The sequence below is a fragment of the Peromyscus leucopus genome, chromosome 1, assembly GCF_004664715.2.
Source record: "Peromyscus leucopus breed LL Stock chromosome 1, UCI_PerLeu_2.1, whole genome shotgun sequence".
Classification (NCBI taxonomy): Eukaryota; Metazoa; Chordata; class Mammalia; order Rodentia; family Cricetidae; genus Peromyscus; species Peromyscus leucopus.
In genome coordinates, this window is record NC_051063.1 from 76,432,063 (window position 1) to 76,458,906 (window position 26,844).

General features: G+C 49.5%; 1 protein-coding gene across 1 annotated transcript in view; it reads right to left on the bottom strand.

Annotated features, from left to right (window-relative positions):
• Positions 1 to 22,806, bottom strand: part of LOC114704406 (integrin alpha-D) — a 31,113-nt gene extending 8,307 nt beyond the window's left edge. Inside the window, exons 1-20 of the mRNA XM_028885650.2 lie at positions 22,700 to 22,806; positions 19,417 to 19,522; positions 17,288 to 17,391; positions 17,086 to 17,156; positions 16,848 to 16,962; positions 12,687 to 12,817; positions 11,327 to 11,472; positions 8,703 to 8,856; positions 8,455 to 8,605; positions 8,190 to 8,263; positions 6,858 to 6,987; positions 6,629 to 6,771; positions 6,325 to 6,465; positions 6,030 to 6,239; positions 5,262 to 5,392; positions 4,996 to 5,153; positions 3,697 to 3,851; positions 3,329 to 3,457; positions 2,510 to 2,583; positions 2,171 to 2,312 (exon numbers count right to left, since the gene is read on the bottom strand). Coding sequence (XP_028741483.1) covers positions 2,171 to 2,312; positions 2,510 to 2,583; positions 3,329 to 3,457; positions 3,697 to 3,851; positions 4,996 to 5,153; positions 5,262 to 5,392; positions 6,030 to 6,239; positions 6,325 to 6,465; positions 6,629 to 6,771; positions 6,858 to 6,987; positions 8,190 to 8,263; positions 8,455 to 8,605; positions 8,703 to 8,856; positions 11,327 to 11,472; positions 12,687 to 12,817; positions 16,848 to 16,962; positions 17,086 to 17,156; positions 17,288 to 17,391; positions 19,417 to 19,522; positions 22,700 to 22,736 — 2,502 coding nt within the window. The 5' untranslated portion in view covers positions 22,737 to 22,806. The remainder of the gene's footprint in view (positions 1 to 2,170; positions 2,313 to 2,509; positions 2,584 to 3,328; positions 3,458 to 3,696; positions 3,852 to 4,995; positions 5,154 to 5,261; positions 5,393 to 6,029; positions 6,240 to 6,324; positions 6,466 to 6,628; positions 6,772 to 6,857; positions 6,988 to 8,189; positions 8,264 to 8,454; positions 8,606 to 8,702; positions 8,857 to 11,326; positions 11,473 to 12,686; positions 12,818 to 16,847; positions 16,963 to 17,085; positions 17,157 to 17,287; positions 17,392 to 19,416; positions 19,523 to 22,699) is intronic.
• Between the last annotated feature and the right edge of the window lie 4,038 nt (positions 22,807 to 26,844).

Below are 26,844 nucleotides of genomic sequence, written 5' to 3' on the forward strand. Positions count from 1 at the left end.
AAACAATTCTGAAGATGGTCAGTTTATAGAATCCATGTGTGGTATAAATCTTCCGAAGTATTATGCATCATGCGCCAGGATACCAGCTCGAGAACAGTCATGGCTCAAATCAGGAAAGCAACCATTGTAGTATGTACTGTTACATTAGGGTGTGAATGTGAAGGGTTGCTCACAGGCTCATCTGTCCTCAGAATACAAACGGGGGGGGGGTGTTGTAGAACTTTGGGGGAGGTACAGCCTAGCTGGGATGATCCAGGCTACTCTGAATGGGTCTTGAGGTATACAGAAACCTGCTTGAGTTCTGTCTATTCTTCGCTGCTGAGGCATAGTCAGCATCCTTACACTACAGAGACCATGCTGCAGCCACTGTGCCTCCCATGACATGACAGACCTCACCTTCTGCGATGGCTGCTAATCTTGGTTGTCAACTTGACTACATCTGGAATCAACTAAACCCCAAGCTGATGGACTCATTAATTTGGTCATTTGATGAGGGAAGACACACCCTAAATCTGGGCCACATCTCTGGTAGCAGTCCACAGAAAAGGACATTAAAGAAGGAAATGTTGTCCTTTGTCTGCTCTCATTGTAGTGTGACAGGCCCTGGGTTCTTAGCATACCTGACACTGTGTTAGGGGCCACATTCTGATCTTAAAACCCAGCACAGAGGCTCCAACACCCGCGAAATGAGAACAAAGACCTAATCCGTGGTTTCAGGACCCAGACCAGTCCCTAAATGTACTAACCTTGCTTTAGGGCTCCTGTAGCTTTGCTTCTTGCTAACTGCTCCTGCCAACTAAAGTGTGTCAATCAGGATGTGGTTTTTGTTCAAAAAAAAACAAAAACAGTAACACTCAGGGCTACATGATTTGGGCAAGTTCCCTATGCAGCTGCTAGCCAGCAATAGAGCTCAGCTTTAAAGGTCTCCGTGTGTTCTCTGGTAGAATTACCACACATCAGCTGGCAAGTTCATCTATCCTGTTGCTGTGGCCAGTATTAAATCCATCTTTTTCAGGATTTCAACACAGACTGAAGACAGGCGGCTTTCCGAGGGTCCCCCACGACTCTATCAGCAGACTGAGAGTGCTGAGATGTCAGCTTCATGACTGACAGCTGCCATATCCTCTGCCTTCCTGTCCGGAGTCAGCCATTACTGGACCGCCCTGACAACATCCTAGAAGCTAGCCTAATCCGTCCCCTTTTAATATATGTCCATTATTTCAGTTCCATTCCTTTAAAAACCCTTACTAACATACATTTTAAATTGTGTACCTCCCCTTTTAATATTTATTCACTCTAGCTCTGTCCCTTAGCAGACCTGACTAACACACTTTCTAAACTGTGAGCCAAATATGCCTGTCCTCTTTTAGGTTGTTGCTGGCAGATATTCTGTCACAATGGTGTAGCTACCACAAGCCCCCTGCCGCGGCATGGAGGGGTCTCACAGACAACACAGGAGGAAAGGGTCAAGACATAGAAGAGTACATATACCATGTTTCCATCCACATAAAGTTCAAGAACCAATGAAACTGAACACTGATTTAGGGACACACTCATGGATGGCGAACATACAAATACCTGGGAGTGATTCTCAGGAAGTTAAAAATCTGATTATCATATGAGAGAATGGGGTTATGAAAGGGAGAGATACAGAGTGGGGGAAGGTGAGGATGCTAGTAGTTTTTTTTTTTTAACTTTTGACTAGGTATTGATTTTTATGGCTATTTGCTCAATATTATTTATTAATTGACACATAGGCTTAATATACTTTTATCTGTGTAGTTTTCTAAGATTTTGTGTGTGACGTTTAATCCCCATTATGAGATATTAAGAACATAAAAATTTAACCAGACTGTGGCATTTAGAAGTGGGGCATTTGGGAAGTGATTAAAATTAGATAAGGTCATCAATGTGGGACCTCACGATAGAAGAGGAGAGAACACCCCCCCCCCCACACACACACATACACATATCTTTGCCATATTATTCCTTGGACTGCCTTGAGACTCTGCCAGCAAGGCCACCACCAGATGTATCTCTTAAGTTTACACTTCCGAATCATGAGCCAAAATGATTATAATTTCTTTATAATTAATCCAGCCTGTAGTATTTTGGTACCAGGGACAGAAGAGGCCCTAGATGTCTAATAGAGTCCAAGGGGCCTGCTTACCTGTATTTCCGTTATCCGTCGATAGGACAACCCTTCTGGGTAGTAGAATTTGACTAAAGTCCCATAGCTGTCCTCACCCTCATTCCACACAGTTGCTGTCACGGTGAGCTCTGGGGAGCTTCCCACCACCAAGATCTGCAGGCTGAGGAGGGAAGGTCAGGCCTGAAGGAGGGACTCCATGGAGAGAAGTCGAATGTGGATCAAGGGCAGAGGCAAGACAGTGGGAACTCATGAACTTTGCGCTGATAGTATTTCAACAGACTTCATTTTTTTAGAAAGACACTCAAGGGGGGTGGGCGGTCACAAGTGGTTCACCACATGGAAGGAGACAGCACTTACCCTGAGAAGTTAAAGCTGATGCCCAGGTCCCCTTCACACAGGAGTTCTTGCTTACAGTTCTTCTCAAATGGGAGCTGCCACAAAACGGTTTGCTCCTTTCTCATCCATGTTCAAATCAGTCTCTAACCCCTCACTGGACTATTAGCAAACCTCTGTCCCCAGCCCTCAGAGAGACACTAGCAAGGAATGGGCCTAGGGCTGAAGGTTGGGATGACAGCATAAGATCTTGGCTTCAGCACATCCAAGTCTAGTCGGGTCAAGTCTCATATGCAGCGCAGCAGCTATTCGGCCAACACTATTAGATGGTAGCAATAGGACGGGAGATTCCAACTGGTGGAAGTTTGGGGAAGCGAAAATGACAGGCGAATTAGATATGGCTGCAATGCTCAAGAAATGTGTGTCCAAGACAGTCCCCAATGCACACACAGAGTGTTTCAGTTTCCAGGACGTCACTTGAAAATGGGATGGTCAGCCATTTAGGAGCCAGACTTAGGAGCCACAGGAAAAGTGGGAGCTGGGGCCGAGTGTGGTCAGAGATGAGGTGGGCACTTTCTTCGCACAGAAAGAAGGAGATGTTTTTCAAATGAGAGCTACAGCAGACGAGAGAAGAGGGGCAGTGTGCAGAATGTGGTTACGTCAGGGCATAGCAGGACTGGCTGGGCACATGCAAGGGTACCAGCTAGGCCAACCTAAGAAGCTGAGGGGAACATGTGGGATTTGCTGCCAGTGTTAGACAATTAGGACCTGTTGTGAGTTCTTAAGCACAGAGAGACACAATGAAGCCCTCCTGTCCTTGGACTCCATTGGACGGCTACTCACAGAAGCTGTCGTGTGGTCTTGGGAGCCCACAGCCAGCACAGGACGAAGATTCCTGGATGAAGTAGAGTCTCCCACCAGGGAAAAGTTGAGGCGCAGGATGATAGGACTCACCACATCCTCCACACAGTCCTGAGAAAGAAGGAACTTTGGAGAACCACCATTCTTCCTCCTTCCCATCACCGGGCTCTTCCTCTGCCTCCAGGCAGTGCCACATCCAGGCTAAGCAGACCATACTCCCAGCCTTTCTCCTCTCTGGTCTCAATGTCCTCCTTCTGCCCACTTCACACAGTAGATAGCAAGGGACCTGGCAAGCTAGTCTTGGCTCTTTCCCCTTTCCCCCTCTTTCCCCCAAATCCCCAAATCCTCACTGGCAAAAGCAGCTTTATTGTTTCACAGTGAATGCCGAGCCCCAAAGTCTTTCTTCGAGCCAAAGTCCAGTTCTTGGTCTCATCAAAAACAGCACGAGAAATCAGACGGCCTGGGTCCAAGGCCAAATCATACCGGATGGAGCTTTGGACGTCACCTGGAGTGAAAAGGAAAAATGCAAAAGCAAAGAAACGGAGAATTTCCTGCTGCCATTTAGTTTTTAAACCTGTTGAGTACTTTCCATGACTGCACCAAGTTTGGGGAATACACACGGAGACAATGATAGGTGGATGGACGGATAGATAGATAGATAGATAGATAGATAGATAGATAGATAGATGAATAGATAGATAGAAAGATAGATAGATAGATAGATAGATAGATAGATATAGAGAGATAGATATAGATAGATAATTGATAGATAGATAGATAGATAGATAGATATAGAGAGATAGATAGAGAGATAGATAATTGATAGATAGATGATAGATAGATAATAGACAGATAGATAATTAATAGATGATAGGTAGACAGACAGATAGATAGATAAATGATAGATAGATAATAGACAGATAGATAATTAATAGATGATAGGTAGATAGATGATAGACAGACAGATAGATAAATGATAGATAGATAGATAGATAGATAGATAGATAGATAGATAGATAGACAGATAGACAGACCACTCATGAATCTCATCTAGTAAAGGAGCTAAACACATGGACCATGAATGAAGCCCAGGGAAAGAACGGCTCCAAGTTTTGGTATTCCTAAGACTCTGGGGGAGATAGAGGTTGGTACATTCCCAAAAGTACACGGAGGAGGAGAGCTGGGATAAGGGGGGTGGATGTTTCAAGGAGGGACCAAAGCAGGAGGGAATTGTACGAAAGGATTGGAGTCTCCATGATTGTAAGAGAAAGCGGTTTAAGGGTGTTTAGGGCTGGGGCAAGGAGCCTAGTTTCACATTTTGGGATCAATCAAGTCTAGTTTCTCACTGGACAGTGGGTGAGGGGGTGTAAGGACAGGCGTGAGAGCCACCGAGAGAGTCTCTGCTTCTGTGTAGGTAACCAGAGATGTGGTAGCTTAAGCAGGGGCAGAGACTGAGGTAGGGAGGAGAGGAAACGGGCTGTGGGTCTTCCTGGACAGGAGGCCTGGGGGCATGAGGAAGGGGAAGAAAAGAACTCAGGCCCCTGAGGAAAAGTCAAGAGATTTGTGTTCCTAGGATTGCTCTGCCCTGTACATAGCTTTAGAGGCCTCTAATGGGACAATGTGGGACCCAATTTTAGGAAAATACTCACCCAACTGGTCAGGTGAGGCTTTGTGGATAGTGAGACAGACAATGGCCTTCCCAGCTTCAAGGGCAGTGGGAAGCCTTCTCCAGCACTGGTACACAGCTTTTGCCACCTCCGCAGGGACAAATCTTATGGCAATCCCCACTTTCAGCAAAGGCAGACTCCTGGGGACATTAACAAGGGTTGAGGACGTGATGCTGACCTCTGGGAGAAGGACCAGCACAAGTGACTTGGACACAGTGGACAAGGGTGAGGTAAGGGTGAGTTCTCACCTAAGCAGCAGCACGTGCCCCAGGGCTCCCACAGCCAGGTCCACCAGGCCATCTTGGGTAAGGTCCTGACCCCCACTTAGTGACTGCCCAAAATATTGGAGCCTCAGGGAGAGTTGGGAACCAGCGACCCGCTGATCAAGAAGAAAAAAGAAAATAAAAACCAATAGATGACGGTACAGGGATTATGAAAGGGGAAACGAAGGGTTAAGAGTTGAGAGCAAGCAGTACGGGGGTCTTAGAAGACCCTCACAAAGAGAAAAGGGGGCCCTCTTACAACTCCAGCTTGCCCTGCAGATATAAGCTGCTGTGAAATAAAAATACAGCCGCAGGATTAAAGTAGACGTATTTGTTCATCATTTGTATGTTCATCCAGAAAATACATGATATATGGAGTACTTAATGCACTCACTGTATTATCTTTACAGGAAGGAGTCGGCTGGATCGTTTCTGTTTCACAGGAAAAGACTAAAGCTTGCAGAATCTAAGTCAATCATTTATACAAAGAACATAAAGCACATGATGGCTGCTGTTGCCATGGATTTGACTCAAGAGTTTAAGTTCCAAGCTTGGTCTCTTAGTCAGAATGCTGTTCACAACAGAGTGGAGGCTGTATCCACGCAAGGATGCACGGTGCTCAGTTCAGAGGAACAGACTACTGAGAAACTGAAAAGCGACCACGCCTGTCACCAGCAACCAGAGGCTGCCTTTAGCCAACCCCTGACATGGAGACAGGGAAGGAACTAGAAGAGACAGGTGACAAGGCCTCACCTGGCTGGGCGAGGGGTTGATGTCCAGTTTCGAGGCTCCATGAAATAGGTACACAGCACCCCTGTTCTCTTCCTCTCCAGGTGCACCAATAGCCACATCTGTCACACTGTCCCCATTCACGTCCCCTAGCACTGTCAGGGCTGCCCCAAAGCGGCCCCAAGGATGGCCCTGCTCCCCATGGAGAGTGGCCTCACACTGCCACCTGATCCTCTGCAGAGTAAAGTCAGTGTCAGAACCAACCTGGGCGGCCCTCCACCCACACCCACACCACCAGCCGGGACCCTTCACCACTTACCCCGCTGGGCATTGGGCACACAGATACCTGCCCCCCTCGGGTCTGCTCATAGTAATGGGGGGCTCCGATCAAGACCAGGTCAGTGCTGCCGTCTCTATCCATGTCCACAGAGCAGAGGGAGGCCCCAAAGTAGGAGCCGATCTGGTGGGCCGAGCCTGAAGTCATCTTACAGACGCCCCCTCTGCGCCAGGTCCTGCCCCCCTCCCAGCACCACAGCCTCCCCCATGGGCCCCAAAGTCCCTTCGTCTCCTCCTTCTCCACACTGCCCACTCTCAGACTCCACTCTGGCTTCTTCCATACCCACCTGTGTCCCACTGACTTCAGACTTGGGCCTCCATCGCCTGGATTCCTGGGTAAAGATGACAACCTTCCCCGTGTGCTGGTGGCGAGGGGCCCCCAGGACCAGGCTGTGGACCCCCTTCCAAAAGGCCAGTGCGGTGGAGTAACCTGAGGGGCCCAGACCTCAGTGCCAAGGTTTTTCCTGTCTTCAGGCAGCTCACCCCGCCCCTTCTCCTCCCACAGCCTCTTCTTACCCAGGTAAGCGTCCCTCATGTCCACATTCTCCTGAGACATGTTGATGAAGGTGGGTCTCATATTTGGGGGGTATAAGAAGGCACCTCCAGACCACCCGAAGCTTCCCACAGCTCCCAGAACTGGCCCATCCTGGGAGGAAAGGATCCCAGGGCTCAGCAGGCTGGATCAGGATGCCAGCCTAATCCAAAGAAGCCTGCCTCCAAACATCATTTTGATTTTTTTTCACTGGCTGTCTCTGCACCTTAACTCCTCAGTCTCTTGATACATTGTCATCCAGTCACTTCTCTGCCTTTCTGCCTCCTAGGTGCCTGGCATCTGTCCTGCCTCCTCCCACCCCTGCATCAGGCCTCCACAAACCCAGTAAGTAGGTAGCATTATGCTAGGAGACCATCCCCGGTCCCCTTGGAATGCCAATATGGGTTGCATCTCAGTCGAACCTGGGCAGTTAATCTCTGTTCCCAAACATACGGGAGCTTTGTCCTGACCACCCCCTGTCCCTCTCTCAGCTCCTCTGTGACAGAGTCAATCTCCTTGTCACATCCTCACGAGGTCTTTGTCAGCGCCCTCAGGTAGCAAAGCTTCATGCTCCCCAGCATTCCTCATTCGTTTTCACACTTTCGAACTTACGATATTGGAGAGCTTAGAAATATAAAAACACCGAAGGAAGTGTCTAATGGCCCTCCCAGCACCTTTGACGTCGTTCCAGGGACCAGTTCAAAACCAACCTGCTTCCATTCCTGTCACACTCTACTCAATCCAGTAACTAGGAGAAAATCTCTTCAGACATCTACTCTCAAACAAGTCTTGTTGCACTGTTTTCTCTCTGGTCCGTGTGGTCTGGGCCCTCCTACCCTCCAGCTGCTCGCTGTCCCTAACTCACTCTGCGCCCGCTGTGTCCACACCCCCTCCTCCCTCTCCTCCTCCTCCTTCTTCCTCTCCTGTTTGTAGCACAACAGCTGTATTTCTTCCCGGAACCATTCCAGTAGCTTTTCCCTCTAACTGCAGAAACCGTTCCTCAGATTTTCTCAGGACCGGCCCTTTCTCATGACTCAGTATCACCTGACCATCTTTCTTTTTCTATCCTGACACCCGGGAGAGTCGGAGGGTGCTTTGTGTTTGGTCTCTACCCACTAGAATCGTGCTCCAGGAAAGTTCAGGCTTTGGCTGTCTCCTGCCTTTCTTGGTCCCCAGCACCTTAAGAACCAGGGATGACACTCTTCACTCAGTCAGAGGACTTAAGGACAAATCTGCTCCTAGTCCCTTCTGGGTCCCATCCCACCCACAGAAGGCCCAGAGTTGACATCTGTTCATCAATTGCACATTCCACCCACCATTGTGAGAGCCGAACTGAAACCTTCTTGTGACATCTCGTGCTGAAAGGAGCTGCTTGTCGTTGATTGAGTTCCTGTGGGGAAACATGTCACTTAGATTCTCCAAAGCTAGGGGAGCATGAGGACTCAGGTCAGGGATGGGGTCTGGGGCCTGAGTTCTATGGGGCATTTTGGGGTGACTTGTGAATAAGGATGAGCATCAAGACAACATGGGCAATTGGTAGCCATCCCTTCACCTCCAAGGCTGGAGCTTGTTCTCACTTACCCTCAATGGCAAAGATTTTCTCCTGAAGCTGCTTCTGGATGCTACCCAGGGCTATGAAGTTGCCCACCTTGAAAACGTGGTCCTGTGGGGGAGCTGAGCCAATGGTGTTCAGCTCCTGCAGGGCAGTGGGTTCCTGGAAGGCATCTCCCACCTGCAGCAGAGTGGCATCTGAGCAGTAGAAGCCCACTGGACCTTCTCTGGGTGTAGAGAGGGCTGGGTCTGTGCAGGCAAGAGGGAAGAGACTATACCCCAATAGCATAGCGAGTGATGTTAGCTTTCTCTGCCTGGGGGATGACGTCACTGTACTTCAGAGGGTCTCTGTATTTCTGCCCATCGGTGATGACAATTAGGATCTTCTTGGCATTTTTGCGGGCCCCATTCTTGCTATGAAATAGCTCTTTCCTGTCCGAGAATAAAGGGAAATGACTATCGAGACTTAATTGATTCTGGAAAGACAGTTTACGAAGGCCGAAGCTCATCTGGATACACTAGAAAGACTGTGCTGGGCATGCTATAAAATTATCCAGAGTTGGCAATGGTGATGCAGGTCCACCACCATCTCAACCTTTGGAGGCTGAGGCAGGAGGAGCATGGTTTTCGGCCTGGCTAGGCTACATAGTGAGATCTTGGACACACACACCCTCACCCTGACTCTCACACCTATTTCCTTACCTCTTACCCACTCCACTAACACCTGTGCCCCCCAAAAAAAGGGGGGAAGAAAGGAAGGAAACAACAAAGGCTCCCTTTTAGAGTGCTATACTAGAAACAAAAAATAGTAAAGGTATTCATATGAGATATTTGCTGAAGTCTCTCTGGCCCTGAACTTCATCCCTAGGAGGCAGTATGGGTTGGGGCACCTTTGGAGTCAGAGATCCTTTGTGTTCTCTAACCTCTCTGAGCCTCTGAATCTCTCCAAGCAAAATGATAGTGATTGTACCGTAAGCATGCTCTAAAGATGGCTCCATGGGTCTCCCACAGAGAACCTGGTCTGCCCTGTGACTCACTTTCATCCGGATCAATGCAGTGGCTTATTTTTGCATTGCTGGGCAAGTACTCTCAACCCAGATCTAGATTCGTGGCTATCCTTTTCAGCCACAGTGAGAGAAGTCTGGCTAGTTTGTTAGAGGTACCAGGAGCAGCCCCTGGAGAGAGACCACATGGAGATAAAGCCCAGCCATGCCAGCTGAGCCCATCCCCTCCAGTCAGCCCTTGACGAGCACCAGGTAGATGAAGGAGCTCTCTGGGTTCTGGCTGTGTGAAAGAACATCTGCAGAAACAGCTGGACCCGCCATCCTCACCTGGATTAGGAAAAAAAGAATATGTGCTGTTGAAGCCACCAGATTTGGTGACTGGCACAAATGGTGCCTGATTATGGGAAAGATTATTTGTGACAGTGATGGCCTGTGGGAGAGTGTCAGGCAGGTGGCAGCCCTAACAGATGTTTAAAAAGTACCTGTGTACCTTCACACTCAAGTCCAGAACGTACCAAAAACACCTGCCAAATATAACTGCTAGAAACTACCCAACCGCCCAGCATCAGGGAGGGAATTTGACAAATCATAACTCGGTTTCTTCAGCTCCTTTGTCGAAAAGTAAAAGTCAAAACTGTAGCAAAATATGGAACATGCTATAAATTTAAGATTTCCTTTAAAAACAGAGGAACATTCACTTTGCCCTGTTGTGATCATGTACCATCAGTCTACATAACGGCAAGTGATAGAATTTGGACGGTGCCAGGCAGCTGGAACTGGCTGATTCATTAGCATGCACCGCTTTTTGGTTCTAACATTCTGTATGGTAGAATACCTAGAGGGGTTATGGGTAACCCTTAGTCCTGTAATCTTGTTGCCATCGTTTTGGGGTTTGTGAGTTGTTGTTTGACACAAGGTCCTATGTATGACAGGCTGAACTGGTCTCAGATATCCCAAGCGGATCTCAAAGTCGGCCTAGGACAACCCTGATCTTTAATCCTCCTGTCTCCACCCCGCAAGTGCTAGAACAAGAGGACCACCCACTCCCTACTAAATGCAAAGACTAAGATAAATCACCATTTTGTCTTTTTGAAATGAAATGTCTTAAGGGAGAGAAGGGAAGGAGGAGGGAGGAGGGGGGGAAGGGAAGGAAGAAGGGAAAGAAAATTAACTCAGCACTAGAAAGAACCTAGCAGTAGCTGAGTTGAGGGCGAAGACGAGATTGGCTCTGGGATACGGGCTGCTGGAGAGATGCAGCACACTCTGGATGTGGGCGACGGGCCTGGGGTTGTGAACCACTGTCACTCTGCTTCAAATGCTTTCTCTTCCAAGGCCCACGAGTGGGGAAGCACTGAGTGCTTAGGGAAGGACTCCAGGACGTGTGCTACAGCATGGCTTTGAACCCTTCGGGTCTTCCATCTTGTGTTCAAGGTGCGAGAGTCACCACAAAGTAGAGGGAGTGTATTTAGCCAGAGAACTTCTTGTTTGGGATGACCCTATCACGTTTCAGCGCAGCACCCAAGGGTGTGCAGGAAGCCAGGGACCCCAGGCACTCAGCCTCACGCCCTCACAGGAGAGCCACACCCTCGGCCAGACCCACCACCTTAAGTGAGTTTTGTAGTGACCACCTGGCTCTAGGGCTGGCCAGATGTCTAGAAGAAAGGGCTTGTTGAGGTCCCTAGAGCCAGGCACAGGGAGAGCAGCTGCAGAGGAGTCTAGTCTCGCACACGGGAACTGGGCGCTGGGACGCATTGTGCCCACAGCCTGTCCATCCTCTCCCCAACAGTCCTCCAGAGCCTCCCACGGCCCCCAGAGAAGAGCCAAGAACTAGGCTGACTCGGCATTAAGCAGTGGCGTGGGTCCTGCCTCTGAGGCGGCGGCAGGCTGGAGGGACTCACACCACTTCCTGGATGCCTGTGGCTGTGAACGTCAGGCCCTGCAGCTGGACGATGGGATCCACCAGGCTCTGGGGGTTAGGGGTGCTCCAGAATTTGGTGAAGGTAAAATGGGTCTTCAGGATGTTTGAGTACTGCATCAGCGAGAACTGCAAAAGCCAAGGGAGCCCTGGGCTCAGGACCCTCTACAGTCCCTTCCCTGCGCCACCCATTTCCCCTCCTCCTTTTCCCTCACCCCTCCTCTGTAGTGTAGCGTGTGTGTGTGTGTGTGTGTGTGTGTGTGTGTGTGTGTGTGTGTGTGTGTGCAGGTATACACATGCCACGATGTGCATGTAGAAGTCAGAGAACAATGCCGGGCGGTGGTGGCGCACACCCTTAATCCCAGCACTCAGAGGCAGAGCCAGGCAGATCTCTGTGAGTTCGAGGCCAGCATGGGCTACAGAGCGAGATCCAGGACAGGCACCAAACTACACAGAGAAACCCTGTCTCCAAAAAACAAACAAAAAAGAAGTCAGAGAACAACTTTAGGAGTTGGTGCTCTCCTTCCGGTTCCAGGGACAGACCTCCGGTCCTCGGGCTGGTGTGGCAGGCGCCTTTACCCACTGAGCCGTCTCTCCAGTGGCCCTGCCGTTATTGTCAATCGGCCTTTTCTTTTGGAATAGTTTTTGATTTACAATGCATTTCCCATATACCTTAGGATAAAGATATTGGTCGGCCAGTGGTGGCGCACGGCTTTAATCCCAGCACTCAGGAGACAGAGGCAGGCGGATCTCTGTGAGTTCGAGGCCAAGTCTGGCTTACAGAGTGAGTTCCAGGACAGCCAAGGCTACACAGAGAAACCCTGTCTTGAAAAAACCAAAACCAAACAAACAGAGAAGATAAAGATATTGTGGATTATACAGAAAATACAAGAAAGAAACCACTCACTTGCTTGAGTTACCGACAGTGAGGTTTCACAGCTAAATTGTCTTAAAATCCTTTGCTGTTGTTGCATGTTTATTTATTTTTTTTTTTTTTGATTGGTTGTTCTTTTGGTCTGGAAAGGGCCGTGTTTTATGGTCCAGCCGAACCTGAAGTCACATGACCCTGCTGCCTCAGTCTCCCAGGTGGGAGGATATCCAGCATGCACTATCATCCTCCGCTCCTTCAGTGTTTTTCAACAGCATGGAACATGTGGATACATACAAAATGCCATAGGAGAACTTCCAGGTTAGGACTTAAATGAGCCCTGAACTAGCACCTTGCCCTTGGCTCATAGCCCCGCCGAGAGCTCTTCCACTGGACTCTCTCTCCCACCAGCTGTGTGAGGCCGCCCTCCGACATCTGTGCCGCCCTTCCACAGGCCACCATGTCCTCTACTCACCGAGGTGCTGGTGCTCGCGAACTGGCCCATCAAAGCTTTGACAAAGGCCTTCATCTGGCTAAAATCACTTTGATCGATGCTGCCGGAGCCATCAATCAGGAAAGCAATGTCCATGTCTTGTGTTGGACACTCTGCAGTGAAAAAGAGAGGAATCAGATGCCTGCATGGGCCGCAACCACCTCCTGGGGCCCAGAATTCCGTCTTACTCAACAGAGCCAGGAGCGCAGTCTTGGGTTTCCCAGGCAGAGTGGGCCCTTGCCTCTTCTTCCCACAGGCAGCAGAAGCCCTGTCCTCACTCACCCCCAAAGAGGCCGGGAAAGTGGGGAGGGAGAAGTAAAGGCCAGGGACCAAGCAGACTCTGCAGTAATTCAGTCAAATCCTCGTTACACACATCCCCTCGGGCGTTATAAAGCACAGGAGGTAATTTAGCAAGGTGGTTCAAGGTCACATTCTGGCACCAAAGAGCCTGTCCTTGAACCCCAGCTCTGCTTCTTCCAAGCTGACGGATTTAGGCAAGTTGTTTAATATCTCTGCACGTCGGCTTCCCTAGCTCTAAGATGGGGAAAACAGTAAGTGCCTACCACATCAACAAACACATTTAAATTAATACAGGGCATGGCCCCGTGTGAGGATTCCCGTCACCGTTATCACATGTGCCAGGGATTCTCTAGGCTTGCAGAACACACCTGCAAGTGAATAATGGGTGTGCCCCCCAGGTCCATCCCCTTGCAGCGAAGGCACTCACTACCAGCTACGTAGAGTTGGCCGGCAATCGCTCTCAGTGTCCCGAGAATCCCTCTGGACCAAAGGTGTGTTACCTAAGGTTACGCCTACAGATGGGGCCAACTAGTGCCCAAGCTCCCGGGTCAGGGAAGCGTCTAAAGAACTGCCTCACCGTTTATCTTGCTGTTGTGTGACAGACTTCCTGGTAACACACAGAATCACGCCAGAAAGTGAGCCCCAAACAGACCAAAGTAACAACTGCATCAACGTCCAGCTCAGGGTTACTAGCAGGAGTATGGTGAGGGGTGACTCAAGGGCCACTGTATCCCCAGCCCAGGTGACTGACTGCACATGGAAACTGCCATCCTGGAGCTCTCTGCAGCTTGGAGGCAGCTCGATCCATCGAGTCAATGCACCTCTTCCCAGGAACTCAGTGTCCCTCCCCAGCCGTTTCCTAAGCTTTCACAGCCCTAGGGAGGGTTCCTGGGGAATCTTGGAAGTTTCTGCTCTCTCAAGGTGACATTTGGTCACTTCCACAGCCACAGGGGCCTCGCTCCTCCCTGGAGAGGATGCTTCCATAGGAAGGGAAGTGCTGGTTAACCAGCACTCGCCTTCTGCCCAAATCGCCTTCCTCTTGCTTACCAGCAATACTCTCAAGAACATTCTCAAGCCTCCGAATCTGTTCCTGGGAAAATCAGGCTGCACAGCCCTAACTTTCAAAAAGACACTTATTGCTGGCCTCCTGGAGGCCACACTGTAAGAGGAAAGACATGCCGCATGCGCGTAAATAAACAGGGACTTTCAGATTGTCCCCATATTCACAGTGGAGTTGTGGGCTCTGTGCAGGACCCTGTCGTTGCCTCCACCAGCACCCACATCCTGTGTTAGCCACGGGGTGGTGAGCGAGCTGACCAGCACACCCCTGAGATGTCACATGCCTTTCCTCCCCCACACCGTTAACGTAGAAAGACTTTTTCCTCTCCGCACTCTCCTCCCCCACTTCATCTGCTCCACTCACCAGGACTTCAGGGGTGCCTGTTGGGAACTGTGAGGTCTGGTTTCTGACCAGTATATGAGTGCTTGTTCAATGGGTCCCAGGTGGTCAGTCTCAGTAAGTAAGGTCCAGTGGACTTCAGTAGAGCACAGAATACTGGGGGGATAGCGTGGCCTGCACCCTCTCTTCTCTCTCATAATACTGATGATTCTCTTGGCGGTTTTTAGTGCCACTTTGTCAGTCATGCATGGGACAGATGTGATCATTCCCGGAAACCCCATTTTTTTTTCTTAAATATTTCCCCCTAAAATTCTTCGGGAGCGATGCTTCTCAAGTTTCTTGTCTGGGGATGTCAGCTGTCACTCCAGACCCTGGGAGCTGTTCTGATTCAGGGCTGACAGGATCAGAGGCAGATCACCCCTATTTCTGTAAATATGCTTTGTTAAGTTTTAAATGATATTATTGTTCTTGAGAATGAATGCCTATGTGTATCACCTTTTAGCTTTGTCAAGACAGGATGTACCTGGCTCGATATTTGGCCAACCTAGCAAAATGATAAGCATTGTTTTTGGTTTAAAAGATGTTTTGATGTAAAAGTTGGGAAAAACGTATTTGACATATTTGTTTTTGCTAGGGAAAAACATGTTTGTTAGTATGGGAAAACATGCTTGTTTTTGAAGTATAAATAAAGATGGCTGGAGCTATTCGGGGCCGGCCACTCGTGTGAAATTCATCTGGTGGTCGGGCAGGTGCTGGGGAGAAGGATCACCACTTCCCCTTACTTCTGCAGTGACCACAGTCCAGCCTTCCACACAGAAGCCTCTGGAATCCTCTGTCTGCAGACCTAGATATTTCTGCTGCATCTGATGATGGTGACCCCAGCCAAGCGTTACAAAGAGGCAGACAGACCCTGTATTCATCATCTATATACATATTGATTAATTTTATTGTTGCAATAAGGGCTGGAGAGATGGCTCAGCCGTTAAAGGCTAGGCTCACAACCAAAAATATTGTTGCAATAACAACACAGTAAGCAGGACAGCCACCCTCATGACCCTGCACACACCAGAGTAGTCGCCAGCCTGGAATTTTGTCTGTCTTTTCAGCCTTATAACAAAACAACCATCCTCGTTTTCTATCAGGCCAGGTAGGTCTATGTCAAGTTCTATCAACTGTTTCCTGTTTCTTTCCCTTTATAGTATATCCACCAGGCTTCCAACAGCAAGTTCCTGAGTAGAGCTGAGTATCTCACAGCAAGCAATAAACCAACCGGACAAAGGTTGGCTGAGCTGTGGCCTCTTTTTATCAGTAGGGCCTCTCTGATTATGGTTTTCTCACCAGCTAAATAGAAATAATCCTGCCCACAACCCAGAGGCCTTATAGAGCGCTGGTCCTCAGATGGCAGACACTTCTCTCTACCTCTGCCAAACTGGCAGAGTTTATGCACCTATGTTCTTTACCTTCAGGCATCCAACCTTGTGACTTCCTAGGACACCTGTGAGGAGACATTGACCTCCTCGGGCTGGACACAGTCTCACCAACTCCCAAAGTCCTAGAAACTGCTTCTCTGTTCTTTCTGTTCCCCAAAGAGATTCTGATCTCACAGTTTAGTCTGGGGGTATTCTTACTGCTGCTTGAACATGGACTAAATGTTCACTGTTAATGGCGTTGTGGCCTCTCCAATCTAAAGCCTTGCTCTCATTTAGCATCCTGTGTGACTCCTGGCTTCCACTCTTAGGCTACAGATGAAGCATTTATCCATGCCCTCCCCTTAATGCAAATACACAGTTGTTTGACAGAATGTTACTAATAAAGGTTATCACATGTTATGTGCCAGACAGGGATCTAAACACTTTGTATACCTCAAATCCTTTCATCTTAAACCTACATGAATCCTAATCCCATTTTACCAACGAGGGAGCTAAAGTCCAGAGAAAGGTGTTATTACCTGAATACATGAGAAGACTTAAACCTAGATAAACCTAAATATATCGCTGTTACACAGACTGACTCTCAACGAGACAGCACCCAGGTCCCGTCCTCCGTGGACAACATTGACGCTCACACAACTGTACATCACATCTTCTGCAGCTCCGTCATTTGCCCCCTTAGAAAGAGAGTTTGAAGAGTCCTGGCAGCTCAGTCATGAGCCATCCACACTGTCTCCCTCACGGGTTTCTCTTTCTTAAGACATGTGTTTGCCATCAAAGGAAAACCAAGGAGTGTCTAGATACCTGGAGCAACTGTAAGATTTCCACACCCTGCTTGGCTAGCATCCAGGCTCTCCTCTGATCCAATCATAACCAACTGAGGGTTGCTGTCCTTGTCGCCAGGCCAAAGTGGGCTCCCACCCACCTCTTTGGGGGCAGAGAAGAAGGCCTCATTCTCTCTGACCACACAATGCAAGCTGTGCTCCCCAGAAGCCTTGTCTCCAACAAACCCACCTGGCAGGGCAGCAGGGATCGCTTGGATGAACTGCAAGCGGGCGCCGAGAACGAGGCAGAAACCTTTTGCATACATGTTCTTCGCACAAGCTCTCTGCGCAGTTGGACCACAGGCCTGAAGACAGAGACCGCCTCCATGAGCAGTGCTTCCCAGACACGCTCTTCCACCCGACTCCCATCTCTACCCTCAGCCTCCTCCAGCCCCTGCCATGCCTCTCATGACCCTCTGGGGACTCACCAGCAACTGGGAGTGATTGGTGGCAGCCACCAGGGACAGGCCCAGGGACATGTTCACAACCTCGAGGGGAACTGAGAAGGCAGACACACATAGTCACACTCAACCACACAACTTCACTGAGGGGGGTTAGTCTTAGCTGGGATCCACTGAAGGAACACACTAGGAGGGCTGGGAGTGCTCGTCCCTGGGTCCAGTCACTCACTGGGCAGGAAGATGGGTTGGCACGTGCCAGTGGCAGGTGCACAGTCATACAGCTGTCCTGTTTGGTTGACTGCCACCAGCTCCAGGGGGGCTCCCACCACGAGTCTAGAAGAACAACCACAACGCACAGTCAGAGAAGGACCAGGAGCACCCTGGGTACAAGGAACTATCTTGCCACGAGGAAGTAAGACTGTGGGAAAGTTTGGGGCATTTTCTACCTGAGAGGCAGTTTAGAAGTCAGTCTTGTGTTTTATCCACATGCGTGTAAGGGGTGCTCACTGGCTTGTTTTTCATGTGCACGCAGGTGTATAGCTGCGTGAATAAATACTTTGGTTTTTTTTACCAAAAAAAAAAAAATTGCACCAAAAATGACATTTCCCAGTCATGGGAACACATTAGGAATCTGCCATTCTGAGCCACCTGAGAAACAGTCACCTTGAGTTCAATGGTACAACTTTTTGAGACCATAAGCTTTTCAAACAAAGGTGATTATAGTTAACTGGAAATTTTCAATATAATGTAAGCAGTTTAAATTGGACAAGTTAACATGGTTATATCAGATCTGTATCTAAACTTCATAGTAGAAATGTAAATAGTTTTCTTGAAAAACACCTCAAGGGGATATTTTTTAATTGGAAACATTTTATCACTACCAACTGTCTCCTCATCCAGACAAGAAAAGCAAACAAATATTGATATCTTTTCATCAACCAAGCCGGTCTTAATCCAATGGACTTTTAAAGGTTCTTTCCTCAAGAGGTTGCTTTACAGAAAGTTACAATTCTGTGTGTCATGTATGATTCAAGGGGCGTCCAAGAGCTTCCTGAGGAAAACCTAATGGCTAGCTACAGGGTTTGGGACTTGGTGGCAATAATGAAGAGCAAACTTGATTTTGCTTTGTCAAACCCATTTTTTTCTAAAGAAATTCAATCTTTTTAGTGTTTCCATTATTAAATTTTTTTTCAGGACAAACTGTAGCTTTGTAGCAATCAGGAAACTACTAATGGAACCTAAAAACAAATTTCTGGTGAGAGATGTGGGGATGATGGCTATCTTCTGATTTATTGGGTGTTGGTGCCCATCAGGGGTAGGATGGCATGGACAATGAACTGATCTGAACAACAGCTACCCTGGCATATATGTATGTAAACACATCAGTGATTTGGACCCTTTAGATTTGTGCACCAGTCTATGCATTAAAAACAAAACGAAACGAAAACCCAAGTCCCTGGAACCTAGAGTCTGCAGCTGATGCTTTTTCCCATCTCCCCAGCTTGCCGGCTGGGTGAAGGGGTGGCTATACAGAATTCAGGGGCCTCTGCAGCTCCCTGTTGGCCTGTGAAACCTGGTGGTCTCAGGCTCACTACCACCTCCCCTGTGGAGCAGTCTGGAATTCCCTCCTGGGTTCGCTCCCTTCCTCCCTGGGCCTCCCACACTTTGATTTATACCCATGTGGCATGTGACTTGAAATCATTTGGTCCTCGTTTCTGGGACAAGAGAAGAGGAGTGCAGGGGAGGGGCAAGGGGAGCAGGTATATCATTTGTGGCTATCGATTCAAAATAAAAATGTGGGGCCTCCTGGGGTTGGGGCGAGATTTTCCCCTGTCTCCTAGTCTCTTGGTAGTTTCTAAGCAGCCCCTCAATCCCTCAAGCTTTTGGGGTAATTTTCTCAACCCCGACCATGCCCAGCTCGTGGCCACTGGGCAGAAATGGAGTATCTGCAGAGAGGTGCCGGAGCTAAGTGGGCCAAGGACCTCCAACCCCAGCGTGCTTCTCTGCTTCCATCCTTCCTTCCAAAACACAAAAGCCAGGGTAAAACCACCAGCAATCCAGGAGTCTCAGAGTAGAACAGTAGACTGCAAGTGTAATGAGTGTGGGTTTGGGGCAGTTTCCCTGGCCACACCCAGAGAAGCCCCGGATGGAGGGAGCTTCAGAGGCTCCTGGGCAAAGCTAGGCCTTACCTCCAGTTTTGCCGTCCTTCCTGGGCCCAAATGGTGTCAGGGGCCTCAGAAGAGACAGGAGAGGCCTTCTCTCTCACCCAAGGCACATTTCTCCCGTGTGCCGCCAGCAGCTACCTGCCTGCAGGACCCGAAAGGGGTTGGCATAGGAGAGCAGGCAGGGTCTTCTTACCGAGATGCACCAAACTGGACCACAGTCTGCCCAAAGCCGGCGGCATTCTCTCTGAACACGATGGGCTTCTCCACATCCAGGTTGGACCCCTCACAGGAAGCCAGGACTAAGGAATACAGGGAGTAGGGGGGTTGGAAGTCCTCGAAGACGCCAAACGCCCAAGGGCCTCCCGGTCTCTTGGTACTCCACCCCGCTCCTGTTTTAGGTGTCGCAAGAGAGCCAAGCCCCCTCCTCCCGCTGTGTTTCCATTGCGGTTCCAGGCTAGCCATCTGGGTGTTCCTCATCCTTTCCCTCTCCCTCAGAAACAGCCAAACCCAGGCCAGTGAGGTGGCTCAGCTGGCCTATCACCACGCCTGATGACCTACCTGAATCTGATCCCTAGGATTCCCATGGCGGAAGGAGCAAACTAACTCCTATAAGTTGTCCTCTGACCCTCACCCGCACGCCATGGTACTCTCACACCCACACCCCTGCACCCACACCCCTGCACCCACACCCCTGCACCCACACCCACACCCCTGCACCCACACCCACACCCCTGCACCCACACCCACACACCTGCACCCACACCCACACACCTGCACCCACACTCACACACCTGCACCCACACTCACACCCCTGCACCCACACCCACACCCCTGCACCCACACACACACACCTGCACCCACACCCACACACCTGCACCCACACCCACACACCTGCACCCACACACACACCCCTGCACCCACACCCCTGCACCCACACACCTGCACCCACACCCACACACCTGCACCCACACCCACATTCACACCCCTGTACCCACACCCACACACCTGCACCCACACCCCTGTACCCACATCCACACTCACACCCCTGTACCCACACCCCTGCACCCATATTCCCAACTCTGTACCCACACCCACACACCTGTACCCACACCCACACCACTGCACCCACACCCACACACCTGCACCCACACCCACACACCTGTACCCACACCCACACTCCTGTACCCACACCCACCCACCTGCACCCACACCCACACACCTGCACCCACACCCACACACCTGCACCCACACCCACACACCTGCACCCACACCCACACACCTGCACCCACACCCACACTCCTGTACCCACACTCACACCCCTGTACCCACACCCACACCCCTGTACCCACACCCACACTCACACTCCTGTACCCACACTCACACCCCTGTACCCATACTCACACCCCTGTACCCACACCCACACCCCTGCACCCACACACCTGCACCCACACCCACACTCACACTCCTGTACCCACACTCACACCCCTGTACCCATACTCACACCCCTGTACCCACACCCACACCCCTGTACCCACACCCACACCACTGCACCCACACCCATACCCCTGTACCCCCAAGCACATATATGCACACAAAATAAAGATGCAACACTTTAAAAAAATAAACCAATAGCCAAACCTAACAGATGTGGTGATGCATGCCTCCGATCTCAGCCCTTGGGAGGCGGGGGGCATGAAGATACTGCAAAGTCCATGCTGGCCTGGTCTACAGTAGAGTGAGTTCCAGGCCAACCAGGGCAACGTGCAGAAGTCTCAGCCGGTAAAGACCGGGCTCACAACCAAAAATGTAAGAAAGGAACAAAACAAAGAACAAGCCCGATGCAAATGGCAGCAGTTCAGGAGCACGTCCCCTCCAGGCCACCAAAGGACATCGGGATCTGGAATTAGCCATCTACTGTGTTAGCCGAGGAATACCTCACTCCCGGTTTTAGTACTGGAGTCTGAGTTTCGGGCCTCGGACTTGCTAGGCTGTATCCCCAGCTCCCCTCACAGTACAGCCATTAGCTAGTGCACACAAGATCCCAGCATGTTCCCCCAGTCCTTATCAGACACCCCTTGTTGATGGCTAAGCCCAAACCCTCAGGGGGTCTCTACCTTTTAAAAGCCTTTCTGCTCCCTCATATCCCTAAGCAATCATCTTCCTCCCCCACTCCACTAGAATCCCCAGCTGTCTCTGGATTCTGGATTCCTCGCCACAACATCAGGAGCAAGGACACTCCAAAATGGTTATTTGTCTGAGTCCGTGCCAGAGAAACGTCTGAACTTGGGGTTCAGATATTCAGAGAGCTGGAACTCTAGGGTCACATGCTCAGGAGCTTCCCACACTTACACTTCTGCCTTAAGTGGTTCCCCTTCTTAGCAGGCTCAAACCCTCAGGTGCAGCAGAAAGTGAAATGGTGTGGTTGGCAGGCACCAAGGAACGGAGACTCCACAGAGCTCCTTCTAACAGGGCAGCCATGAACAGGCTCCGTACCCAGACCTGCCGTCTCTAAAGAGAGGCTGCAAATCTGCAAATCCAGGCTTTTGTATGAATCTGATCCACGAATGAGGTCCCACTACAGACTTCAAATTGTAGACTATTCTCTTGATAGTGGTGGGACCTGCCTACCTGAAGTCAAGACTTGGAGAACACCCGGGCCCAGAGAGGTGGAATCTAGCCTTTTCTCCTACCTGGTGTGTGGTGGTATTGTGTTTCCCAAAATATTGTGCATGCTAATAAACTTATCTGGGGCCAGAGACAGAACAGCCGCAATATTAAACATAATGATAGGCAGTGGTAGCACATGCCTTTAATCCTAACATTCCAGAGGCAGAAATCCATGTGTTCAAGGATACAGCCAAGCATGGTGACTCACGCCTTTAATCCCAGGGAGTGGTGGTAGAAAGCAGAAAGGTATATAAGGTGTGAGGACCAGAAACTAGAAGCATTTGGCCTGGTTAAGCATTTGGCTGGTTAAGCATTTGGCTGGTTAAGCTTTTAGGTTTTGAGCAGCACAGTTCAGCTGAGACCCATTCTGGATGAGGACTCAGAGGCCTCCAGTCTGAGGAAACAAGACCAGCTGAGGATCTGGCGAGGTGAGATAGCTGTGGCTTGTTCTGGCTCTCTGACCTTCCAGCATTCACCCCAATACTGGCTCAGGTTTGATTTTATTAATAAGAACTTCTAAGATTCATGCTACACTGGTGGCGTCTGTGGCCTCCCCTCTACACCCCTGTATATGGGCCTCTGAAAATGGGAAGCCTTGGAGAACGTGACTCTTTAGAAAACCCTGTTCGCTCTGCATACAGGCATAGCTTATAAAATCACCTGCAAAGTCACCTGCCCTCCCTCCCTTCAATTCCAACCCCCACCCTGTCCTTGCTTCTTCCTAAGAACCATTGGAGATGATCTACAGTCCCCAGTTAGCCTGCCAGGCAGAAATGACCCACAGACCTCCTCCCCATCCCCAGCCTTACCCCAGCTGCACAGGAGGATCACGACCCCACAAGCCATCACTGAGCAGTGAGCTGGAAAGCAGAGAGCTATAAAGCTCTGAGGGTGCTAAACCTCCTTGGGGGTAGTTAAAATAATGACTCAGGACCTCAGGGGGCGGGAAGAGAGTCTCAGTGAGGGAAAGGGCTTTGGCTACTAGATCAGCTATGTAGGGCAGAGGCAGAAGTCACCCCACGAAGAAAGGTCTAATGCTTTTCTATTAGAAGCTGGCTTCCTTCTCCTGGTGACTACCTTTTTTCCAGTGTGGTTAGTCAGATGAAAGGGAGAGTTGGTACTGAAAGGACCAAGCAGACTCCATAGCAGGCTGTCAGTCTTCTCTCAGAGATCAGGCCTCAATTTCAGTTTCCTGAGACTTGAGCAAGCAGTCTCTGGGAGGGCCATGAACAAAAGTCATAGTCCTTGCAGTAGCTCCCTTTCTGCACATACTCTGACTGCTCAAGGTTCAGCCAGTTGTTTACTGTCTGGGACCCCTCACCAACCTTAGAGCTACATGCATGGGTCAGTGTGAATGTGCAAGGCCAGCCAGCCTCCATGGCAGCTTAAGGACAGAGCCTGGGACTTGTCCAGGCCTGCCCAAAAATGATAACTGTAACCCCCAACCAGTAAACTCAAAGGTTACGCACTCTCACCCAAGCATATGACGAACCTGCTTGCAGTTTTTCCCTTTAAAAACCTCTCACCCTGAGAGCTCAGGACCATCCTCCTCCTCCTGCTGTGTCGGACATGGACCAAGCCCTGTGTGTTTTGCATCGGATATCGGCTCTGTGGTGGTCTTGCTGGGGGGTGGGGGGGTCTTGTGACATGGGCATAACAGTACTAAGGGGGTTATAGGTCTCAGGGCCTTGGGGTTCTCTAAGGCTGCGTAAGAGTAGAAAGCAAAGAAGCTGGACAGCCAGCCAGAGAGGCTATGCAGCTCGTGAGTGGGAACTGGGAGGTCTCAAAAGGTCACGGGGCGAGGGCTGGAGGGAGTCTACCCTGAGTCCAGGTGTTGGTTAAAGAATCACACAGCAGCCCTTGCTGGCTGTGGTGGCCCAGCCTGTAATCCCAGCACTTGAGACGCTGGGGTGAGAAACTATCTAGAGCTCAGCCTGCTTACGCAGCAGAACCTGGGCCAACCTGGACCACACAAGAGGCTGATTAAAAAAAAAGTAAGTAAATAAGTGAACGGCAAGGAAGAAAGATAATGAGAATGTAAGCTGATGGGCACAAGAATAAGAAGAGCCCGCAGCTGTATAAGGGTCAGGTGGATGGACCCAATTTTCTCTGAAATGGAAGGAGCCAGACACTCCATTAATGTAGGATTCCTTTTGCTCGAAGATGAAGAGCGGGAAAAACTAACCTCTGGAACTGGAAATCAGAGAGCAGTCACCTCTGGAGACATGAGGAGGGGCGTTTCATCTTTTTTTTTTTATTAAAATTTTATTTATTTGACATACCAACCACAGTTTCCCCTCCCTGCTCCCTTCCCGTTCCCTCCCCTGACCACCTTTCTAACCACCACCACCACCACCACCCACCCCCGCCACCAAGACCTCCCAAGGGAGTCAACAAATCAAGTGAGGCAGGACTAAGCTCCTCCCCCCACCCTGCAGCAAGGCTGGGTGAAGTATCCCCACAGGGAATGGGGCTCAAAAAAGCCAGCTCATGCACCAGGAACAGATCCTGGTCTCACTGTGAGGGGTCACAAACAGACCAAGCTACACAACGGTCACCCACATGCAGAGGGCCTAGGCTGGTCCCATGCAGTCTCCCTAGCTGTCAGTCTAGAGTCTGTGAGCTCCCATGAGCTCAGGTCAGCTGTCTTGGGAATCAATCTGCCTCAAGACCCAGCGATGCCACTCTTGGGCATATACCCAAAGGATGCTCAATCATACCACAAGGACACATGCTCAGCTATGTTCATAGCAGCATTACTCATAATAGCCAGAACCTGGAAGCAACCTAGATGCCCCTCAACCAAAGAATGGATGAAGAAAATGTGGTACATTTACACAATGGAGTACTACTCAGCTGTAAAAAAAAAAAAAAAAAAAAAAAAAAAAAAAAACATTGACAGCATGAAATTTGCAGACAAATGGATGGAACTAGAAAAAAATCATCCTGAGTGAGGTAACTCAGACCCAGAAAGACTAACATGGTATGTACTCACTCCTAAGTGAATAGGAGATGTAAAGCAAGTGATAACCAGGCTACAATACACAGCCCTCAAGAAACGAGGTAACAAAGGGGTGCTTTATCTTCTTATCATAACATTTGTTAAATTTAACAATCAACACTTAACATTTTAACTTTTGTTAAATGGAGGAGAAGCCTGGCAGGCAGATAAGCGTGTGACTGTTCTTCATTCTCTTTCGTTTTCTGCATGTTTGAGGTGCTCTACAAATCAGCGTAAATAATCATCTTACAGAAACATGGGGCCAAGTCATATATGGAGAGGCTGGGGGCCAGACTGGGATGGTTTGAGCACATGACAAAGTCTCTGCCCGTAGCATACGTTACTCTTTGTGTGCATAGGTGACAGTTATTTAAGTGTCAAGTATAAACAGCATAAAACTGTTTTCCTTTGCTTTGCTTTTGGTTTTGCAGTGCAGGAGACAGAACCCAGGTCCTCACAAAATGTGAGCCAAGTATTCTACCAACAGAGCATACATCCAGCCCCTAAAATCGGTTTCCTTTTTTTAAAAAACTTTATTTGAATCTATTATCATTATGTGTGATGAAGGGGTGCATGTGCCTCTGCATACCTGCGGAGGTCAGTGCGGAGGTCAGAGGATAACTGTGGGGTCAGCTCTCCTCCACCTTTATGTGGGCTCTAGGGATTGAACCCAGGTCATCAGGTTAGCATGGCAAGGGCCCTGAGCCACCTCACTCGACTCCCAAAATCATTTCTAAATAGAAACTTTACGTTAATTTACTTGGACTGATATGTAACTCCCAGGAGGTTGATGATTTTACTGTGTGGATGATTCCCTTACAGGAAACTGTGGGGTATGGCTGTGGGGGTCCTTTCCAGTCAAAGTATCAAGTGTCTCTCCTCACATTAAGTCTTCACAACAGTCACGCCTCATCATCGGTTCCATGGGTCACTGAACATCTGTGTTTGGAACTACAAAATAATTTTTATCATTGACCCCGGGGCCCCCCCCCGCCCCTTTTCTTGAGATAAGGTCTCTCTCTATGTAGCCCTGGCTGGCCTGGAATGTGCTATGTAGAACAGGCTGGCATCAAACTTACAGAGATTCACCTACCTCTGCCTCCCAAGTGATGGTGTTAAAGGCATGAGCCACCATACCAAGTCAATGTTCTCTTTTATGTAAAAATATAAAAAGATTCTAATCGCCTCCCTTTCCTCCACATCTTTTATACACAGTCTGGAATGCTGCTCATTTCACACATGAACTTTTATTCTGGACTTCCCTCTATAAGCAGTGCTTGAGGCCCCCACATTTTGCTGATTTCAACAACTGTACAAATTTCTAACTTCTCCTTGATTAGATTATTGTTTGTCTCAGCAAAAGTGTTCTGTTTTCTAGCATTTTTAGAGAACCAGAGTGCCTTAGGGTTTCTGTTGCTGTGATAAAACACCGTAACTAAAAGCAACTTGGGGAGGAAAGGGTTCACTACAGCTTACACTTCCACATCTCACTACGTCACTGAAGGAAGTCATTGCAGAAACTATGGGCAGGAACAGGAAGCGGAGACCGAAGCCGAAGCCATGGAGGGGTGCTGCTTACGGACTTGCTTCTCACAGCTTGCTCAGTCTCCTTTCTCACACAACTCAGAACCACCAACCCAGGAATGACACCACCCACAGTGAGCTGGGCCCTCCCACGTCAATCATTCATTTAAAAAAAAAAAAATGCACCGTAGACTCGCCCACGGGCCACTCTGGTGAGGCCATTTTCTCAACTGAGGTTCCCTCTTCCACATGACTCTCGCCTGTGTCAAGTCCACACGAACGAAGAGTGAGATATAATATCCAAATGCTGTTGGGTACCACATCCCGCTATGAAGCGATCTCCCTCTCAGACACAGTGCAAAAGCTGCCAGCACTGACTCCTACCACAGCTACAGAGTCACTGCTCAAACCCAGCACCCTCGGGGACCT